This window comes from Balaenoptera musculus, chromosome 6, assembly GCF_009873245.2.
Source record: "Balaenoptera musculus isolate JJ_BM4_2016_0621 chromosome 6, mBalMus1.pri.v3, whole genome shotgun sequence".
Taxonomy (NCBI): Eukaryota; Metazoa; Chordata; class Mammalia; order Artiodactyla; family Balaenopteridae; genus Balaenoptera; species Balaenoptera musculus.
This window is the reverse complement of record NC_045790.1, coordinates 15,754,515-15,775,612: the sequence shown is the minus strand read 5'-3', so window position 1 is coordinate 15,775,612 and position 21,098 is coordinate 15,754,515. Positions and strand designations below refer to the sequence as shown.

Sequence of the window (21,098 nt, the reverse complement as noted above, 5' to 3'; positions counted from 1 at the left end):
GAAGTATAGTTGATTTACAATATTTTGTTAGTTTCAGGTGTCTAACAAAGTGATTCAGTTATATATAATATATATATTTATATTATTTCCCATTATAGGTTATTATAAGATATTAAATATAGTTCCCTGTGCTATACAGTAAATCCTTATTTTTTAAAAAAATTTTATTTATTTTATTTTTGGCTGTGTTGGGTCTGTTGCTGTGCGTGGGCTTTCTCTAGTTGCGGCGAGCAGGGCTACTCTTCGTTGCAGTGCAAGGGCTTCTCATTGCGGTGGCTTCTCTTGTTGCGGAACACGGGCTCTAGGCGCACAGGCTTCAGTAGCTGTGGCATGTGGGCTCAGTAGTTGTGGCTCGCAGGCTCTAGAGCGCAGGCTCAGTAGTTGCGGTGCACAGGCTTAGTTGCTCCACAGCATGTGGGATCTTCCTGGACCAGGGCTGGAACTCACGTCCCCTGCATTGGCAGGCGGATTCTTAAGCCCTGTGCCACCAGGGAAGCCCTATCTGACTTTTAAGTCATAGTGTTTTTCTGAGTGTTTGGGAGCAATTTGTAGTTTCTGTTTCGATTTTTACTCTTTGCTTCTGATCATTTGTTAACTAAGCGGGAGGATTTACTATTTAGGGTAGGTGATCAATCAAGATCTTTATCTTTGTTAGATAGGCTGTGAGTGTTTATCAAGCTTTTGATGGTAGTAATTTTGACCTCTGTAAGCACCAAGCCATTTTTTTCTTTTTCTTAGATGATTGTTTTTTGAATCACCTGGCATGATAATGGCTGACTGCAGCATTTGAGACTCTGGAGATCACACACATGGCATCTGTAGCAGACAAAACCTCAAACAAGAATTATTATTAAAGTTTGAAATAATGTCCCATATATCCCATATCTATCTGGATCTTCCTTTGGTAACCAAATCATTTTTTCCCCTTTAATTTGGATATGGATTATTCACCTTTGCCTGTGTCTGAAGAATTAGTCTTGCATTTGGTGATTATCAAGGATAAAGGTCTTGGTAGTACTAAGAATAAAGGGCAGGGTGTTTATTGACAGTCTAGAATCTTGAACCAGCAGAGAGAGAAGAAATAGGCAAGAGAATAAAGGGCAAAATCATGGAAACTGCATGGTAATCAGTGGCTTCTGGCGTCTGAGAGATTGTGTTCTGTTGATCTTGGCCGTAAATGGTCTATTCACATTATCTTCTGCTTTTGGACCAAAACAATTCTGGAAATCCTAACTCAGACACAGTGTCTGACAATAGCAATGATGTCAGTAATACACATAATTAATTTGTTCTCTGTAGTGTTAATAGTTACAAGTACATGATACATACCTTTACAGAAGTTCTTTTGACACATCTCCACAAGGCTCAATTCTTGATCTTTAGATTTTCACTGGGAGCTTTAGGTGAATGTAAGGAAGAAGCAGAAACTACTTGTTGATGTTGAGTCTGTAGGTTTTAGTTAATTTATTATTATTAACCAGCCTTATCAGAATGGAAGAGAGTGGAATCTTCTGTTAAAGTACATAATCAGTTTTGTAAGGAGTCAGTCATTGATTATTCTGAAAGTAAGAATATGTTCTGAACAGAGGGGACATTGACACACCTCCAGGCCTTTGATTTATCCTATAAAATGTATTAAGAATTTCACCAATACAAGCTTATTTAAACCTAGAGATAAAATCTTTTTGTAGACAGCTATTGTGTCAGTCTTTGTATATAAATGTATCTTTAACCTGAAAGATGTACAAACATTGAAGCATATCTACTTTTAACACATTTTACTTACACATGATTAACTTAGGAAGGCTGAACTCTTTTCATTCATCAGTTTTTTTTTCTTTTTTACCCCATTTTAATAAAGCAAAGAGCTCTCACAATAGTTTGAGTTAATTAAAAGTTGGAGAATGCCAGACAGAGCTAATAATTTCTGTAATCCTTCAAAAATATTTTTAATAAGGTAAAGGATCAAGTCTTTGTGTAACCTAATGGTCATTTAGTGTAAACCCAAAGATATTGTAGGTGTGAGAAACATCTTCACAGTTTTATTATTCTGAATTTGGAGAAGAACAAAATCAAAGAGAATTGTTATGTGACAAAATATTAGCTGTGACTATCCAAAGGTGAGAAGTAGTTACAGGCAGTATCTTTAAAAGCACAACAATAAGTGACAGTGTTTATTAGGAATGTCAACTTGTTTCCAAAAGTAAGGAACTTAAAAAAAAAGATTTATGAGTTTGTCAAAAAGCACAGAGTTAATAGAATATTTTGATGATTTAAGGAATGTCTTCCCTGGGCACAGAATAACTTTGCTCTTTTAACAGAAAGAAAATCAAATTCTAGTTTTACTCTGTTTATTATTCATGAAAGAATTTGCATTAAAAGGGTTTATAAGCCATTATTCCTTATGAAAAACCCCTCACATCTGACCAGTTTTGTCAGAAATTTTAACGTATTTTCTTTCTCCCTTCAAAGGTTTTTTTTTGTTTGGTTTGGTCTGGTTTGGTTTTCGTAGCTACTACAAACCCAGACAAATAAAGTATACTAATTCTCATACTGTCTACCCTTATGGTATGCTGTCTCATTTGTCTTTCATTATATTCTGTCACATTTTGGCACGACCAGAAATTTCTCTTTTTCCCCCAGCTTTATTGAGATACAGTTGACATATAACATTGTGTGAGTTTAAGGTACAACGTGTTGATTTGATATATTTTGCAAAATGATTACCACAATAGCATTAGCTAACAACGTGTAACACCATATAATTACCATTTCTTCTTTGTGGTGAGACAGACATTTCTTATTTTAAGACAAAATTATTCTCTTTATTTCTAGTTAAGCAAAAACACATCTGATACCATACATTCACATTCCCCTGTCTTCACACACATTCTTTTACATTCATTCAAAATCAATAACGGAAGACATTGTTAAGAGTTAAAGGTTGAGGGACTTCCCTGTGGTCCAGTGGTTAGGAATCCGCCTTCCAATGCAGGAGACATGGGTTCAATCCCTGGTTGGGGAACTGGGATCCCACATGCCACAGGGCAACTATACCCGCGAGCTGCAACTACTGAGCCCGTGCGCCACAAGTAGAGAGAAGCCCGCATGCCGCAACGAAAGACCCCACATGCCGCAATGAAGGTCCCGCCTGCCGCAACTAAGATCTGACGCAGCCAAATAAATAAATATTAAAAATATATATATAAAAAAAGAGTTAAAGGTTAAATGAGAGGGAAATTCTGAGGGCGTTAGAAATGAGTAATCTTATAACTTCCAGAGAGTTACAAATTGTAAGGGCTTTCCTTGTTTCTTAAGGATTAATTAATCTCTAAATTCTCTTTAGGGTGAGGCCAATTAGTCTTTTCCAGGTTTTGTATCTCCTAGGCACATCAAAATAGGGACTAATTGCTAGAGATCGGGGAAGCCTACATAAGCCTGATTTCTTCAATAAATGTTCTTTTTTCCTGGGGTTTGGGAAGTCTTTCAGGGAGGCACTTTTAGAATTTGAATTGCATTTGGAAGCCTCCTCATATTAAAGAATGCAGACCACTGGGTATTTAGAATTCTGTTTCCTATCTTGTTTTAAGGTGCCTCTCAAATAAACAATTTTGTTCATGTTAAAAGTTCCCCAAGAGGACTCCCCTGGTGGCGCAGTGGTTAAGAATCCACCTGCCAATGCAGGGGACATGGGTTCAAGCCCTGGTGTGAGAAGATCCTACATGCTGCGGAGCAACTAAGCCCGTGTGCCACAACTACTGAGCCTGTGCTCGAGAGCCCGCGAGACACAACTACTGAGCCCGTGTGCCACAACTACTGAGCCTGCACTCTAGAGCCCGCGAGCCACAACTACTGAAGCCCATGCGCCTAGAGCCCGTGCTCCGTATCAAGAGAAGCCCGTGCACCGCAATGAAGAGTAGCCCCCCACTCGCCACAACTAGAGAAAGCCCACGCGCAGCAACGAAGACCCAACGCAGCCAAAAATAAATTTAAAAAAAAAAAAAGGTCCCCAAGAGGCCATTTGTAATTTGAAATTTTTCCTTGGGGAAATTATGCCGTTTATTGAGTATATTCATAATCTGAAAATGTGAAGGAAGCAGATAGAGGAGGCACAGAGGAGGCAAAGATTCAGACTGAGAAAACACCATGTGACCTGCAACGATTGTTAAGGATGGCACTTTTGCAACCACATGTCTCCAGAAGACATGAAGTGACACCAAGGATAAGCCGTCATTAATTGAGGGCCGATCAGAGCCTCAGCCCCAGCTAGACAGAAGTAAGCAAAACACTTCTCAGGATTGTAAGGACTAAGGAAGGTCCTTAGGAAGTTTTAGAAAAATTGAGAGTTTGCCAATGCAGAGTTTGCCTAAAGATACTGGTCTAATGAGACCTTCTGAACTTGTCGGCCTTTGGGGCTGGCTGGAAAATACACTTATTAGGTCCTAGTCTGTCCTCTGCCTATGGGCTTCCTCGTATAGATGAATGACACTCAAGATACTGAACAAGCAGACAGATGATAGGAATGCTGTTAATTAGATAGAAGCCAGATTTCACTCCTGAACAGAACAATCTGATAAGACTGAAAGTCAGAGGACCCATGTATCACGTCAACCCTGAAGTGCTTGAGAAAATTATTGAAGATCAGGTAACTCACTCCAGTAGGCAGCGTGGCCTTGAGCAGGTGGAAATCAAGTGGCCTCATATGTGCACACTGTTACAAAGTCATGGGTCTCCCCAGAAACAAGGTCAGCTGAAGGATTTATTTATAGTTAAAGAAAAAAAAGTTAGGTTTATTTAACTTGCTGCAACAAGCAGAGAGAACTAGAGGAAATAGGGATCTTCTCTATAGGGGGAGGCAGTTAGGAAAGGCTACTCATTGGATACTGTTGTTAGATGAAGGACTATTGTTGGATTTTAGGGTGGAAGTTTGTAATCTGGGCAAGGACTAGTTAGAATTTGTAGACTACATGAGTTGCTAGAACTCATGAAATTCTAGTGTTAGATCAGATCTAGTGTCTATGCAGAGTTACTGTTATTAGTTTGCCTGAGGTCTTATCTTGAAATATATGGATCTGAAGCATCTGGTATTAAAAAGAATTGGAGCTTAGATAGTCTGTGATGCATGTTGTGGTTTGGTTTGGTTCACTTCATCTGTTTTATGAGTCATAGTACAGTTATAAGTTGGGACTTCTGTTTTGATTCTGAGAGGCTGCTGGTGTTAGTTTCTTATGTGTATAAAAGTATATTTGTAATGAACAGCTTTAGGAAAAAACTTTGACTTCAAGGATTCAGTATTAGTTTTCTATTGCTGTGTAACAAATTACCACAAACTTAGTGGCTTAAAACAGTGTCTTTTTAGCTCCTAGTTCTGTGGGTCAGAGGTACATTCATGGCATAGACTTATCTTCTCAGGGCTCAAAGGCTGAAATCAAAGTGCCTACTAGGCTGAGTTTACATGAGGCTGGGGGAAGAATCTGATCTTTAGCACATTCAGGTTGTTGGCAGTTCCTTGTGGTAGGAGTGAAGTCCTTATTTTTAGCTGGGGGCCACTCCCAGCTCCTAGAGTCTGCCTTCATTCCTTGCTCTGTGGCCTGCTCTATCTTCAAGCTAACAATGGAGAAATTGCACATCAAATCCCTCTCATGCTTCAGCTCTCTGAACTCCTTTATCTGACCTCTAGATCCAGATTAAAAGGTCTTCTGTGATTAGGTCAGGTGCACCTGGACAGTCTCCTTATTTTAAGGTCACCTGATATGAGACCTTAATTATGCTTGCAGACTTCCTTCCAGCAGTACCTAGATGATTGTTTGATGGAGTAACTGGGAGAAAGTGTGTGTATACCATGGACCAGGCATCTTGTGGGGTCTGCCTTCTGCTAACCACAGTGCCTTTGTGTGTTCTGAAGCATAAGCCACAGAATTTCCTCTTTGTCATCTTAGTAACTCTAGGTTGTTTATAGGTGTAACTTAAATTTTAATGTTGCTGGCAAGAGTCAGTTTGGGGTATAGCTCTGCTGATTTGAGAAAAGTCTTATCTATGTATAAAACGGATTAACATAGGGAAAGTTATTGCCAATGGGATTGCCTTTTTTTTTGCCCTTGGCATCTGTTACTTTTCTTTTAATAAAGTTTTTAATAAAACTTGGAAAAATGTAGGGCAGAGCAGATAGGAAAAAAAAAAAGCTGTCTGTAGTCCAAACACTCTTGCTTATACTTTCATCCTTTTCTTCCAATTTTTATTGTTCACTTAAAAGAATATCATTTTGATCATATAGTGTACAAAATAATTGTATACTGACTTCTTATATACATTTTTTTCTGATTATAAAAGTGATACAGGGTAATCGGAGAAAGTTTAAAAATAGGCAAGTAGGAAGAATAAGATAATTTAGAATCTTGTTACCTAACACTAATACTTGAGTATATTTCCTTACTGCCTTTTCTAATGCATTATTTAGTCACAATTTAGATCATATTGTATGGATTTATTTTTAAACAGAGTTAAACACTGGACCACTTGTCAATTTTAAATAAAAGGTATTTGGCATATTACTTATCACCTATGAGTTTTTTGTATCCTAACCTTTAAAAGTGACTTCTTTAATTCTGTGTGAATTTTAGATTCATAAATATGCCTTTTATTTTTAAAATTTTACGTGTGTATGTACATATACGTTTATTTATGATCAGTATCTTATGGGGGAAAAAAATAGAGAAAGCATTCCATTGGCTGTTCAAATTGACTCACTGCCTCAGGGTCCCTGACATCTGAGTTTTCACTATACCTCATATTTTAATATCATCAGTGGACCAAGGACATCAGCGTTTCCATTGGCTCTTCTTCCCTCTTGCTTTTTGAGACAAGATACCATGGCTCTGGCCTCCCTGTGGGGAACAGCAGCTCAGGAGAAGAAAATGCATTGAAAAGAGGTCTTTAAAGAACATTCCAGACTTAGAGAGTGAAAGAGAGCACCATGTGCCTCCTTTCCCCTCTTCTCTTGGCTTCTCATACTGACTAGAATGCCAGAATGTCTCAGCTGAAGGTGCAGACTGATATCGGGCAGTATTTCCCTGCTGAAACATTGATAGACTGGGCACTCGCTATATGAATTTTTAAAGAATACAGAAAATCATTATTTGAGTTACTTGGTAATGAAAATAGTTTGTTTTATTACTTACTATCCTTCTGTTTTTGAGGAGAGAGGTGAGGTAAAGGCAAATATTTTGTTTTGTAATGTTCCTTGCAAAGTGTCCAAAATGTGATTTGGATGTGGTCATCAACCATGTCAAGAATTATTCTGTTTTAACAGTGGGGTGAAAAAAATCATTCTAGAAACACATTTCTTAGGATTGGGAAGGAACTGAAACATAGAATTTGCACATGAGTGGAAGTTTGATCTCTGAGTTACATAACCTTCCTTAAATCAACCTGGACTTCTGAGTCTGGGGTTCAAAGTGAATAAAGCTAGACTTGAAAATCTTTGGTATCATGACTTCTGCAGTTTTTTCCTTAATTTTAATTCAACTCTGACTGGGGTCAGCTAGGCTCAAGTGTTTTTGCATTAAAAAGGTTTTTAAAAAATTATTGACGTATCATATACAAAAGTGCACAGATCCTAAGTGTACAGCTTGATAAATTTCCACGAAGGAAACATACTTGTGTAGCCAGTATTCAAATCAAGAAAACAGAACATTACCTACAGTAAGTGTTGAGGTAATTTTCTTTCAAGAAGGCTATGTAGGTGATATATTTTCTGAGTCCCTTTGATTTTGTGAATGTCTTTCTATGACCTTCACATATAAAGTATTTGGCTGAGTACAAAACTTACAAGTTACAACCTTTTCTCCTTAGAATTCTACACATATTCCAGTGATGTTAGAAATCTAATATTCTAGAAAAAAAACTGTAGACCACCATGACTTAAATTTTTTCTTTATCCTTATAATTCAAAATTTTTTCGAGAATGTGCCTCTTGATTAGTTTTTCCTGAAATGCAGCAATTCAATGTGTTTAAACAAACCTTTCTATATAGCTCAGAAAAGTTTTCTAATTTATTTTGAGTATTTTTCCTGTTATATTTGTTCTAGTTTAGTTTTTCAGGAATATCATTAACCTCTTATTTTGGCTCTCCATCCTCTATTCTATGTATGTCATTGTCTCTCACCATTTTCATATTTGTCCTTTTCCTTTGTATTCCAAAAGAACTTCTCTAGTTTGTCTTACATATTATATACTTTATTTTTATCAGTTTCATTTCTGTTCTTTGCTCTCTCCTAGCGTTCTCCTAGAATTGTTACACAGTCAGTTCTGTTGTAATGATTGTCAAAATTCATTGAATTGTATGCTATGTAAAGATGATTAAGAAAAAAAGCATATATCTGATATAGGACATACTCAGAATATATAAGAACTTTTATCAGTCAATGGAAAAAATATATTGAATAAATTTTTAAATGGACAAAAGAATTGGTTGGTTAGGCATGTCCCCAAAGGAAGATAGCCAGATAGCCAATAAACAAGTGGAAGCGTGCTCAGCATCACTATTCACCAATGAAATGTAAATTAGAACCACAAAGAGATAGAAGTAGACACTCACTATAATGGAGTAAAATTTAAAAGTGACCAATACTAAGTGTTGGCAAGGAGTAATTGGAACCCTCACACCTTTCTGGTGTGAGTAAAATGGTATAAGACTCTGGTGAACTGTTTGATGAAACCTATGCCTACCCCCCTAACCTTGCAGTCCCAATCCTGGGTGAAAGGGGTGCTTACATCCACCATAAGACCGATAGAAGAATGTTCATAGCAACGTTATTCATAGTAGCTCAGAATTGGAAAGGTTATCTAACACATTTTGCTGCCCCTAGGCTTATTAATGCAGTCGTGCTTAACATGTAGCTATCTGCTTTTAGTTTAATATGTGCTATTAATGAAAATTTATGTAGGGTGTCCCCCCCAGTTTTCTAATTTTTGAAATGTTTTTCAAATTTCTTAAAACTTTTTTCTTTAAACTAGTTTGATTTTGGAGCACTAAAAGAAAGAATTTGTTGCACAGATAGCCTAGGGCACCAATTATAAAAATGCCAACTTTTGGTCTGCATTTAGCCCAAATACTCTTTTATTCTTGGATCATTCTTAAGTTTCATTAATTTTAACTGCTTTTAGAATCTTACATGTTACTTTCCTATTTGAATGGTGCATTTATTTATTTATTACTCACTGCACTAGTTGTTTGCTCAGATTAACTTGTTAATGCTGTTTCATTTTTTGAATAAATACTATAGAGCAGTGCTGTTCAATATAACTTTCTGAACTGATAGAAATGTTGTGTATTTATGCTCTCCAATATGGCAGTCATTGAGCACATGAAGTTATTGAGCATTGAAATGTGGTCAGTGCAACTGAGGAACTAAATTTTAAATTTTATTTAATTTTAATTAGTTTAAATTTAAGTCTAAATGGCCACATGTGGCTAGTAGCTACCTTATTAGACAGTGTAGCTCTAGAGTTAAGAAGGATGAATTGAGAAAAGTACAAGAATTTAGAATGATATGAAATTAGGAAAAAATGCATTTATCATTTAACTTAGAACATTGGTTCTCAATCTGCACAGTAGGCTGCACATTAGGATTACCTGGAGAGCTTTTTGAAACTACCAGTTTCTGGGACACTAATCTAAAACCAATTGAATCCAGATTTCTAGAAATGGATGAGGGCATTATATTTTCAGAAACTCCCTAGGTTATTCTAATGTACAATTGGAGTCAAAAATCAGTAAATTATAGTAGTGCTTCTTAATGTGCACCTGAGCATCTTGTTAAAATGCAGATTCTGATTTCAGTATATCTGAGCTAAGCGAGATATCCTGCATTTCTAACAAGCTCCTGGGTGATTTTGATATTTTTGATCCCCAGACTACACTTTGAGGAGGAAAGAATTTTAGGATGAAAGGTTGAGCAGGAGTTTACCATATCTGAAATGAACATTTGGTGGCATAATTGTAGAATTCAACAGTTGATATCTGGCTCAGACTTAGTTTCTATATGTCTCAGCAATAGTGTGCACATAATATATACCTCGAAGTACTTAATTAGAAATTGATGAAGAACCAAACCTTTTCTGCTGACCAGTGTTTAGGGAAGAGGTTTTGTTTTGTTTTGTTTGGATAAAATAGGGAAGAGATCTCTGAAGAAGTAACACTTGAGCAGAGAATTGAGTAGAATGAAGGGGCTACCATGGCAGGTATGCAGTGGGAGTGATTGAGGTTCATGGCAACCAGCTCAACAGATAACCCAGCAGCTTTCACCACTGAAATAACAAAGATAAGAGTAGAAGTAAGTGAAATAGGGACCAGGAAAACAATAGAAAAGATGAACAGAATTAAGAATTGGTTTTTGAAATGATTAACATAATTGACAGACTTTAGACTGAGAAAAAAAGAGAAAAGACAAATAAATAAATTAAGAAATGAAAAAAGGAGACATTACAACTGATACCACAGAAATATAAAGGATTATAAGAGACTACTGTGAACAATTATCCACTACAAATTGGGTAACCTAGAAGAAATAGATAAATTTCTAGACACATTTAACCTATGAAGACTGAATTATGAAGAAATGGAAAACTCTAAACAGACCAATAACAAATAAGGAGACTGAATCAGTAATCTAAAACCTCCCAACAAAGAAAAACCCAAGATCAGATGGTTTCATTGGTGAAATCTATCAAACATTTTAAAAAAGAATTCATACCAATCCTTCTCAAACTCTTCCAAAAAATTGAGGGGGAGGGAATGCTCCCAAACTCATTTTTTTTGAGGCCAGCATTACTCTGATACAAAGGCCAGATAAGGAAACTATAAGAAAAGAAAACTGCAGACCAATATCCCTGATGAATAGATATGCAAAACTTCTCAACAGAATATTAGCAAACCTAATTAACAACATGTTAGAAAGATCATTCACCACAATCAAGTGATATTTATCCCTAGGATGCAAGGGTAGTCAACATATGCAAATCAACAAATGTGATATACATCACATTAATGGGATAAAAGATAAAATCATAGGATCATCTCAATAGATGCAAAAAAAGCATTTGACAAAATACAACATCTTTTCTTGATAAATACACCCAACAAATTGCATATAGAAGGAACATACCTCAACTTAATAAAGGCCATATATGACCAGCCCACAGCCAACATCATATTCATCAGTGAAAGGTTGAAAACTTTTCCTCTAAGATCAGGAGTAAGACAAGGGTGCTTACTCTCACCATTCTTATTCAACATAGTACTGGAAGTCCTAGCCAGAGCAATCAGGTAAGAAAATCAATCAGTCAATCCAGATCAGAAAGTAAGATGTAAAATTGTCTTAGTTGGCAGATGACATGGTCTTATATAGAGAAAATCCTAAAAACTCCACCAAAACAAAAAACAAACAAAAAACTGTTAGAACTAATAAACAAATTCAGTTGTTTCAGGATACAAAATCAACATACAGAAATAACTTGTGTTGCTATACACTAACAATGCAATATCTGAAAAAAATAAAAATTCCATTTACAGTAACATCAAGAACAATAAAATACTTAGGAATAAATTTAGTCAAGGAGGTGAAAGATCTGTACACTGAAAACTACAAGATTTTGATGAAATTGAAGAAGACATAAACAAATGGAAAGACATCCTATATTCATAGATCAGAATAATTAATATTATTAAAATGTCTATACTACCCAAAGTTGTCTGGAGATTCAATGCAATTCCTATCAAAATGCCAATTTTTTTTTCACAGAAATAGAAAAAACAATCCTAAAGTTTGTGTGGAGCCACAGAAGACCCTGAATAACCAAAGCAATCTGGAGGAAGAATAACAAAGTTTGAGGCATCGTACTTCCTGATTTCAAACTATACTGCAAACCTCTAGTAGTCAAAACGGTATGGTATTGGCATAAAATAAAAACAGACACACAGGCCAATGGAACAGAATCAAGAGCTCAGAAATAAACCTTCACATATACAGTCAACTAATATTTGACAAGGGAGCCAAGAATACTCAATGGGGGAAAGGATAATCTCTTCAATAAATGGTGTTGGGAAAACTGTATTACTACAGTGCAGAAGAATGAAATTAGACCACTCACAAAAATTAACTCAAAATGGATTAAAGACTTAAACATAAGACCTGAAACTGTAAAACTCCTAGAAGGAAACATAGGGAAAAGGCTGTTTGACATTGGTCTTGGTGACAATTTTGGGGGTATGACATCAAAAGCACAAGCAACAAAAGCAAAAATAAGTGGGACTACATCAAACTAAAAAACTTCTGCAGAGAAAAAGAAACCATCAACCAAGTGAAAAGGCAACCTACAGAATGGGAGAAAGTATTTATAAATCATATGTCCGATAAGAGGTTAATATCCAAAGTATATAATAAACTCATACAACTCAATAGCAAAAAACCCAAACAATCCAATTTAAAAATGGAAAGAGGAACTGAATAGACATTTTCCCAAAGAAGACACTGCAGATGGTCAACAGGTACATGAAAAGGTGCTCAACATCACTAATCATCAGAGAAATGCAAATTAAAATCATAGCAAGATATCACCTCAGACCTGTTAGAATGACTGTTGTTTTTTTTTTTTTAATGTGGATACACTTTAAGTGGCCTTTTCTAGCACCAATCAATCATCTTTGAGTAACAAGAACCTCCTCTACTCTTAAAAAAAAGTACTGTAGTTTTATAACCCCTAAATTATCACATTTCTGGATAAATGGCCTTTTGATTCATAGCCAAAAATATTTTTAACTCTATGCTCGTGTTTTGAGACTCTTTAATCCCTCTGTTAACCCTACTTTCTTGTTGGTAATGATTATAGTTTATAAAATAACATGCCTATATTAAAAATGAAGAAACCAGGAACCGCAAGTGACAATATGAAGAAACCAATAAAGCAGTAACTTGAGCACTGACACTACTGACATTTTGATTCTTTTATTTAAAAATGCCTATTTAATTTTTTGAACAAATAAAATGTCTGGAATTGCTTATTAGCCTTGTAATCACTTGAGTACCTTTTCTTTGAAATTTGAAAAATTGTGCTAAGACATGATTTTGGAAGGATGACAGCTTTATAAATGGAATATTTAAAGAGGCAACACACAGCCACAGAAACGAAGGGAAACTTCCGTGTGTGGTGGTGAGTGGTTTATTTATAATTTGAAAGGATGCAAGAACTGAACCTCTGTGTTACAGTTCAAATACTTCATAGTTTAAAGCATGGGTAAGATGTTAGAAGCTACAACTTCGGAGTCCAAGTGTTTAAGCTGTATTTCTTATTAGTGAAATCCTGTGTGCCATTAAAGGCAGTTTGAAATGAACTTGTCAGATATTTGGGTTTAGAAAAAGATTATCATCCACTGTGAAGTGAGTAGTGAAGCCAGTTGAACATCATCTTTTGTATACATTAGACATAATAAAATCTCCAAACTTGGGCTTAGAGACATGTATATACATAGTGTTCAAGTTTTGATTCTAGTCTTATTCTTGTTCCCCCAAATCCACGTTTATCCAAACCCGTGTTACTCAGAAGTGTGGTCCGTGGACCAATGTCTGTCCACGAATTGTTACTAACTGCAGTAAATACAGAGAGTGAGCATTTAAAAACTTTTATAGCAGCTTGACATTGGCACAACATCTATGCATGTGATCATTTTTCTAGTAATTTATTTTTATTGCATTTTACGAAGTATAGTTTTCCACTTGTTGGTGCTGGGGTGGGGGCATTTCCAACAGACAGTTTACAAAGCACTACTCTAGATCCTCTGTTTTTCACTCAGAAATTCTGAACTCCATGTATTCATGTGGCCACATAGGGGCTGGGGCAAGGGACATGAAGACCAGTAAACTATGACTATGTGATGACTGGGAATGCAGGTGGTGATTATCTGAGATTAGTGGGCATGAGAATTGCCTGGGGTACCTGTTAACCATGCGGATGCCTGTGTAGATCTCCAAAGATCCTGATTCCACACGTATGAGACCTAAGAATCTATGTTCTAAACAAATGCCTCTGATCAGTTGATTCTGATTAATTTTGTTCCTGGATAGGTTGTTTAAATCAGGATACTTGAGAGTAAAAGGAAGCATTATTAATAATTACATCAGGACAAAATAAATAAACTAGGATACTCAGACATATGGTCACTCTGTGTCTGGGGCATATTTTTTTAAACAGAGGTTTAAAGTTTACTTGGAAAGTTTCTACTGTTTCCTTTCATAGCAAACTTACCTCGATTTCCTTTAGTCTTCTCTGGATTGTGGCTCTTCCCAGTCTTCTGTGAATCAATCTCAACTATCGTATGTATAGAACTATCCAGTACAAGAAGGGAAATGGAATTCAGGGCTCTAAACATAGCTAGGGGTAACTTGGAGGGAGGTAAGACCCACTCCTTTAAAGTTGAAGATTCTTTTTTTCTGATTTGAAGGATATTGATTTTTAAAATAACCCTTACCATTTATGATAAAAACTCTCCAGAAAGTGGGCATAGAGGGAACCTACCTCAACATAATAAAGGCCATGTACGACAAACCCACAGCAAACATCATTCTCAATGGTGAAAAACTAAAAGCATTTCCTCTAAGATCAGGAACAAGACAAGGATGTCCACTCTCACCACTATTATTCAACATAGTTTTGGAAGTCCTAGCCACGGCAATCAGAGAAGAAAAAGAAATAAGAGGAATACAAATTGGAAAAGAAGCAAAACTGTCACTGTTTGCAGATGTCATGATACTATATATAGAGAATCCTAAAAATGCCACCAGAAGACTACTAGAGCTAATCAATGAATTTGGTAATGTTGCAGGATACACAATTAATGCACAGAAATCTCTTGCATTCCTATACACTAATGATGAAAAATCTGAAAGAGAAATTAAGGAAACACTCCCATTTACCATTGCAACAAAAAGAATAAAATACCTAGGAATAAACCTACCTAGGGAGACAAAAGACCTATATGCAGAAAACCATGAGACAATGATGAAAGAAATTAAAGATGATACCAACAGATGGAGAGATATACCATGTTCTTGGATTGGAAGAATCAATATTGTAAAAATGACTATACCACCCAAGCAATCTACAGATTCAATGCAATCCCTATCAAATTACCAATGGCATTTTTTACAGAACTAGAACAAAAAATCTTAAAATTTGTATGGAGGCACAAAAGACCCCGAATAGCCAAAGCAGTCTTGAGGGAAAAAAACAGAGCTGGAGGAATCAGACTCCCTGACTTCAGACTATACTACAAAGCTACAGTAATCAAGACCATATGGTACTGGCACAGAAACAGAAACATAGATCAATGGAACAAGATAGAAAGCCCAGAGATAAACCCACGCACCTATGGTCAACTAATCTATGACAAAGGAGGCAAAGATATACAATGGAGAAAAGACAGTCTCTTCAATAAGTGGTGCTGGGAAAACTGGACAGCTACATGTAAAAGAATGAAATTAGAACACTCCCTAACACCATACACAAAAATAAACTCAAAATGGATTTGAGACCTAAATGTAAGACCGGACACTATAAAACTCTTAGAGGAAAACATAGGAAGAACACTCTTTGACATAAATCACAGCAAGATCTTTTTTGATCCATCTCCTAGAGTAATGGAAATAAAAACAAAAATAAACAAATGGGACCTAATGAAACTTCAAAGCTTTTGCACAGCAAAGGAAACCATAAACAAGATGAAAAGACAACCCTCAGAATGGGAGAAAATATTTGCAAACGAATCAACGGACAAAGGATTAATCTCCAAAGTATATAAACAGCTCATGCAGCTCAATATTAAAGAAACAAACAACCCAATCCAAAAATGGGCAGAGGACCTAGATAGACATTTCTCCAAAGAAGATATACAGATGGCCAAGAAGCACATGGAAAGCTGCTCAACATCACTAATTATTAGAGAAATGCAAATCAAAACTACAATGAGGTATCACCTCACACCAGTTAGAAAGGGCATCATCAGAAAGTCTACAAACAACAAATGCTGGAGAGGGTGTGGAGAAAAGGGAACCCTCTTGCACTGTTGGTGGGAATGTAAATTGATACAGCCGCTGTGGAGAACAGTATGGAGGTTCCTTAAAAAACTAAAAATAGAATTACCATATGATCCACCAGTCCCACTACTGGGCATATACCCAGAGAAAACCATGATTCAAAAAGACACATGCACCCCAGTGTTCATTGCAGCACTATTTACAATAGCCAGGTAGGTCATGGAAGCAACCTAAATGCCCATCGACAGACAAATAGATAAAGAAGTTGTGGTACATACATACAATGGACTATTACTCAGCCATGAAAAGGAATGAAATTGAGTCATTTGTTGAGACGTGGATGGATCTAGAGACTGTCATACAGAGTGAAGTAAGTCAGAAAGAGAAAAACAAATATTGTATATTAATGCATGTATGTGGAACCTAGAAAAATGGGACAGATGAACCAGTTTGCAGGGCAGAAGTTGAGACACAGATGTAGAGAACAAATGTATGGACACCAAGGGGGGAAAGCCGTGGTGGGGTGGGGATGGTAGTGTGCTGAATTGGGCGATTGAGATTGACATGTATACACTGATGTGTATAAAATTGATGACTAATAAGAACCTGCTGTATAAAAAATTAAATAAAATAAAATTCAAAAATTCAAAAAAAAAATAATAACCCTTACCTAAAAACTTAGGACTCTCCTGGAACTTTCTTTTATGCATGTTGTCCCAAGCCAATCTTAATTGCTCTTAGTGTTCCTGGCTCAGCTGTGTCCCATTTCTCTTAGCTAGGCATAATCCCCTTGATCCATTTCATCCTTACTTTCATTTAACTGACTTGTTTACTTGTTTTAAATAAATTACAACTGAAGAATTTGAGAGAAAGAAAAAATATCTTTCTAAATTTCTTCCTCAGGAGCTCTTTAGGTTGTTGTCACCTCTACTTACATAACTTCTATGATATACAAGAAAAACGGGTTTCCTGTTTTGTAAACTGTTCTCTGATTACAAATGAGATAGGAAGAAAATGATTTTTATTAGTAAGTAATAATACTACTGGTAGAAGTCAAATAATATCTGTGGATCTCTTGTCTCTCATACTACCTCTGTTATGATACGTTATTGTCATTTCCAACATATTTGATTTTGTATTATTTCATCTTGTTTTTAGTTTTTTTTTTTAATTTATTTATTTATTTATTTATTTATTTATTTATTTATTTATTTATTTATTTATTTATTTATGGCTGTGTTGGGTCTTCGCCTCTGTGCGAGGGCTTCCTCTAGTTGCGGCAAGCGGGGGCCACTCTTCATCGCGGTGCGCGGGCCTCTCACTCTCACGGCCTCTCTTGTTGCGGAGCACAGGCTCCAGATGCGCAGGCTCAGTAGTTGTGGCTCACGGGCCTAGCCGCTCCGCGGCATGTGGGATCCTCCCAGACCAGGGCTCGAACCCGTGTCCCCTGCATTGGCAGGCAGACTCCCAACCACTGCGCCACCAGGGAAGCCCTTGTTTTTAGTTTTTTGACCAATTTCTTTGATTTACAAAGTGGGCAATTAAAAACAATTGAGTAAAAATTTAAGTAAACTTGTTCAGGACTAACCTTCACCCTGTCTTATACACTCACCAGATGAATGAATAAAAGACTCATCATAATATTTTATTTTTGTCTTATTTTAGATTTAGATTATCCTACTAAAATAGTATATTGATATTCCATATGAATTACACAAATTAAGACTAATTTGTCCTTTAAATTGAGACAGTTTTAAGAGGGAAAGGGGATGCTATTAACAATTATACTAGGAGAGCAGCTGAAATCTAGGACTGTCCTGAGTAAACTGGGATGTATGTGGTCCCCTATCTCAGGATAATATTTGCTGGTTGGATAGCTACTATGATATTTTCAATGGGCTTTGAATAGTCAAAATGAGTCAAATTATAGCTAAGAACATTACAAAACTTATCATAGGACTTTCTTTACTTGTAAAAAAACCAAAATGGAATGGCTAGATCAACTCTAAAATTGTTTAAGTGCCTGTAGATTTCAACTTGGTTCTTAATAATACTTCCATAAAGCTAGAAGTGGAATCACCAGACAGTAACCACAAATTGAAATGAATCCCTCCTTTAAAACTTATGGTTTATAGACTTGTGGCTATTAGGTCACAGGGAATCTAAAATAGACTACATTATAAGATAAGTAAAAGAAGAGGTGATAGCCAATTTTAAAATGTCAAAAATTTTTTTCTCTTCACGTTGCTAATTTACCATGATGTTGTATATAAACTTTATATCCAGTGTAGACTGAAGTTAGTTGTTAGCATTTTGAGATTAGAAAACACAGGTAGACCTCCCATACCTATTTTTCTCAAGTTTATGCTCTGTTACTATAGCAAGTAATTCTGTGGAAGAGCTCCATCCTGTTAGTTGTGTTCTTGTTATCAGTAATATTTTAAGCAACTACCTTTTAATAATACATATGTACATACATAAAAAACATCTATGATTCCCTTGATCAGGAACTGAAGTCAAACTTCCAAGACATGGTTTCATTAGGTCTGTTCTTTGGAAGAAATAAATGCCCTTTTAGTGTTGTGATTTCTTTTCCTTCATTTTTTTAAACCATAGTTCCATTTTTAACACCTTTTCCATAGATAAAAGATACTCATATCATCTAGTCCCTTGTCTCACTTTTAGCTTATCTACTGAATCAACTTCAAGTCTTTCATCTTTATATGTATAACATAATTTATACACACACACACACATATATCTTTTAAATGACTTTGACTTTAACTGTGGCCTTTTAAAAAATTAGAATCAATCATCTATAATATATAGTATCTTCGATTTTTTTTCCCGTGTAGTTCTGGTGCTGTGGATGTGAAATCGTGGTGATGCATTAGGTGTAATTTGTTACATAAAAGTAATGTGTTTATGGTTTTTCTCTATACCTTTAACTGTTTAAAAATTTTTTTTCTCTCTTTCTAGCTGTCCCCTTTCCTCCAACACAGCGGCTTACTTTGAAGGAAGTATTTGAGAATGGGAAACCTAAAATTGATGTTTTGAAAAACCATTTGGTGAAGGAAGGGCGACTGGAAGAGGAAGTAGCCTTAAAGATAATCAATGATGGGGCTGCCATCCTGAGACAAGAGAAGACTATGATAGAAGTAGATGCTCCAATCACAGGTATGAGAGTATTCGCATGGTGGTACTTAGATTTGAGCTAATTTGAGAAGTGATTACAAATAACCAACTAAAATGTGTGATAATTATTCTAGGAATTGTGAGCAGTCTTAGGATTATTTAGTATGTTTGTTATTCATTGAAGAAATACAATTTAAAATGTCTAATATTTCCAGTAGGACTATTTTGTATTGATAGATTGCCTGCAATTATCGAGCAGTCCAGCCAAAAGTAGACTGATTTAAGTTAAAAGTTAAACTGTGGTCCTATTGGTGTAATGCCCTTTCTCTTCTAAGACATAATTTTTCACCTCACCCTAGGTCTGTTTTTTTTCCTAGTATGTGGTGACATTCATGGACAATTTTTTGACCTGATGAAGTTGTTTGAAGTTGGAGGATCACCTAGTAATACACGCTACCTCTTTCTGGGTGACTATGTGGACAGAGGCTATTTCAGTATAGAGGTAAATATTAAACTGGATGTATTGGAACTATCATATTATCTTTCTAAAAAAATTTCTTTCCATTCTTCAGTAGAAGAAATTAAAATGAGAACACTGGCAGAATTTATAAACTTTGTTACTTTCAATAATTAAAGTGATAGAGATACGTTTTAATTGATATAAAAAGAACTATTCCTTTTATTAGCCAGTAAAAATCTGACATATAGAAGGCTATGTTAACCCTGCTTTGCAAATAACTTAAGTGTTTACCAACCTTTCCTCTTTGTAGATAGTGTACAGGCTGTATATAAATGACATAAATTGCTATTCACCCTAAGTGGGGTTTGGGTTAGCTCACCTAAATTATAAAACTATAAGCTGCTGAGCTACATTGAATGCTTAGATTAACTGCCAATGCTGAATAATCAGGCACTTAGCCTCTTGTAGGAATAATTTATGATACCGTTGCACATAAGAAGTACATGTTCATTGAAGGAAAAAATGATTACAGTTAATGAAGTTAATGAAAACTCACAATTTATATATTTTGAAAATTGTATGATGACAGGAAAATGGTTAGATTTAAAACAAAGTATAAGCTTTTATGTACAAAAGATAAAACTATTTCAAAACCTAACGGAATGACTTGGGTACAGTGGAACCACAGTACATTCATATTTAATGTCCGTTGATTCAGCTGTACGTGCTTGGCAAATAAAAGAGAAGTAACTTTTGAAATAGTGCAGGTAATCGAATTTATAATATCCCCAGAATAAGCATGAGATGAGCAATTGAGTCTGCTTGCTGTTCTTGCAGTCTTTAGTTCTGCCTCTCCCTCGTAGTGTGGGACCCTCACTGTACTATGTGTGTTTCTGGTGGTTAAAGGTTTATTGTTCATGCAGCATCACTCCTAAATACAAGTCAACTATCTCACCTGGTACTCAACCAAAAAGCAGCTGTGGTTCTAAAGCTGCCAGAAAAATAAACGACAAGAGAAATATATCTTGCTCTTTAGTTAGATAGACAGTCTAAATTCATGAATCAGAAAAGTTCAGTGTTATCTTGCCAGTGTCTCAAATTCATTTAGTGTCATCTATGAGGACGAAAGTTAATGATAGGAGCTAAGGAAATAAGCACATTCTCCCTGCTGCTCAGTAAATTCCCAAGATTTCTAAATAGGTACCTGGGATGGGTGGAGATCATACTTGCAGACTGTAACATTAAAAGCTTCCCATATTCCTATCCACATCCTATTTTAATAGACAGTATGTCAAAAGTATGGGTGTTTGAAAGACACATTGAATGCTTAGTTCTTTGTGTGTTTAGTAGCATGAGGAAGTTTTAGAGGCTGAAGAAAAGAATACAGAACTTACTGAATTTTTAATTAATTTTAT

General features: G+C 35.9%; 1 protein-coding gene across 6 annotated transcripts in view; it reads left to right on the top strand.

Annotated features, from left to right (window-relative positions):
- Positions 1-21,098, top strand: part of PPP3CC (protein phosphatase 3 catalytic subunit gamma) — an 88,253-nt gene that overhangs the window by 19,745 nt on the left and 47,410 nt on the right. For all 6 annotated transcript variants that reach the window (XM_036855945.1, XM_036855943.1, XM_036855944.1 and 3 more), the window contains exons 2-3: positions 19,068-19,265; positions 19,601-19,725. In XM_036855945.1, coding sequence (XP_036711840.1) covers positions 19,068-19,265; positions 19,601-19,725 — 323 coding nt within the window. The remainder of the gene's footprint in view (positions 1-19,067; positions 19,266-19,600; positions 19,726-21,098) is intronic.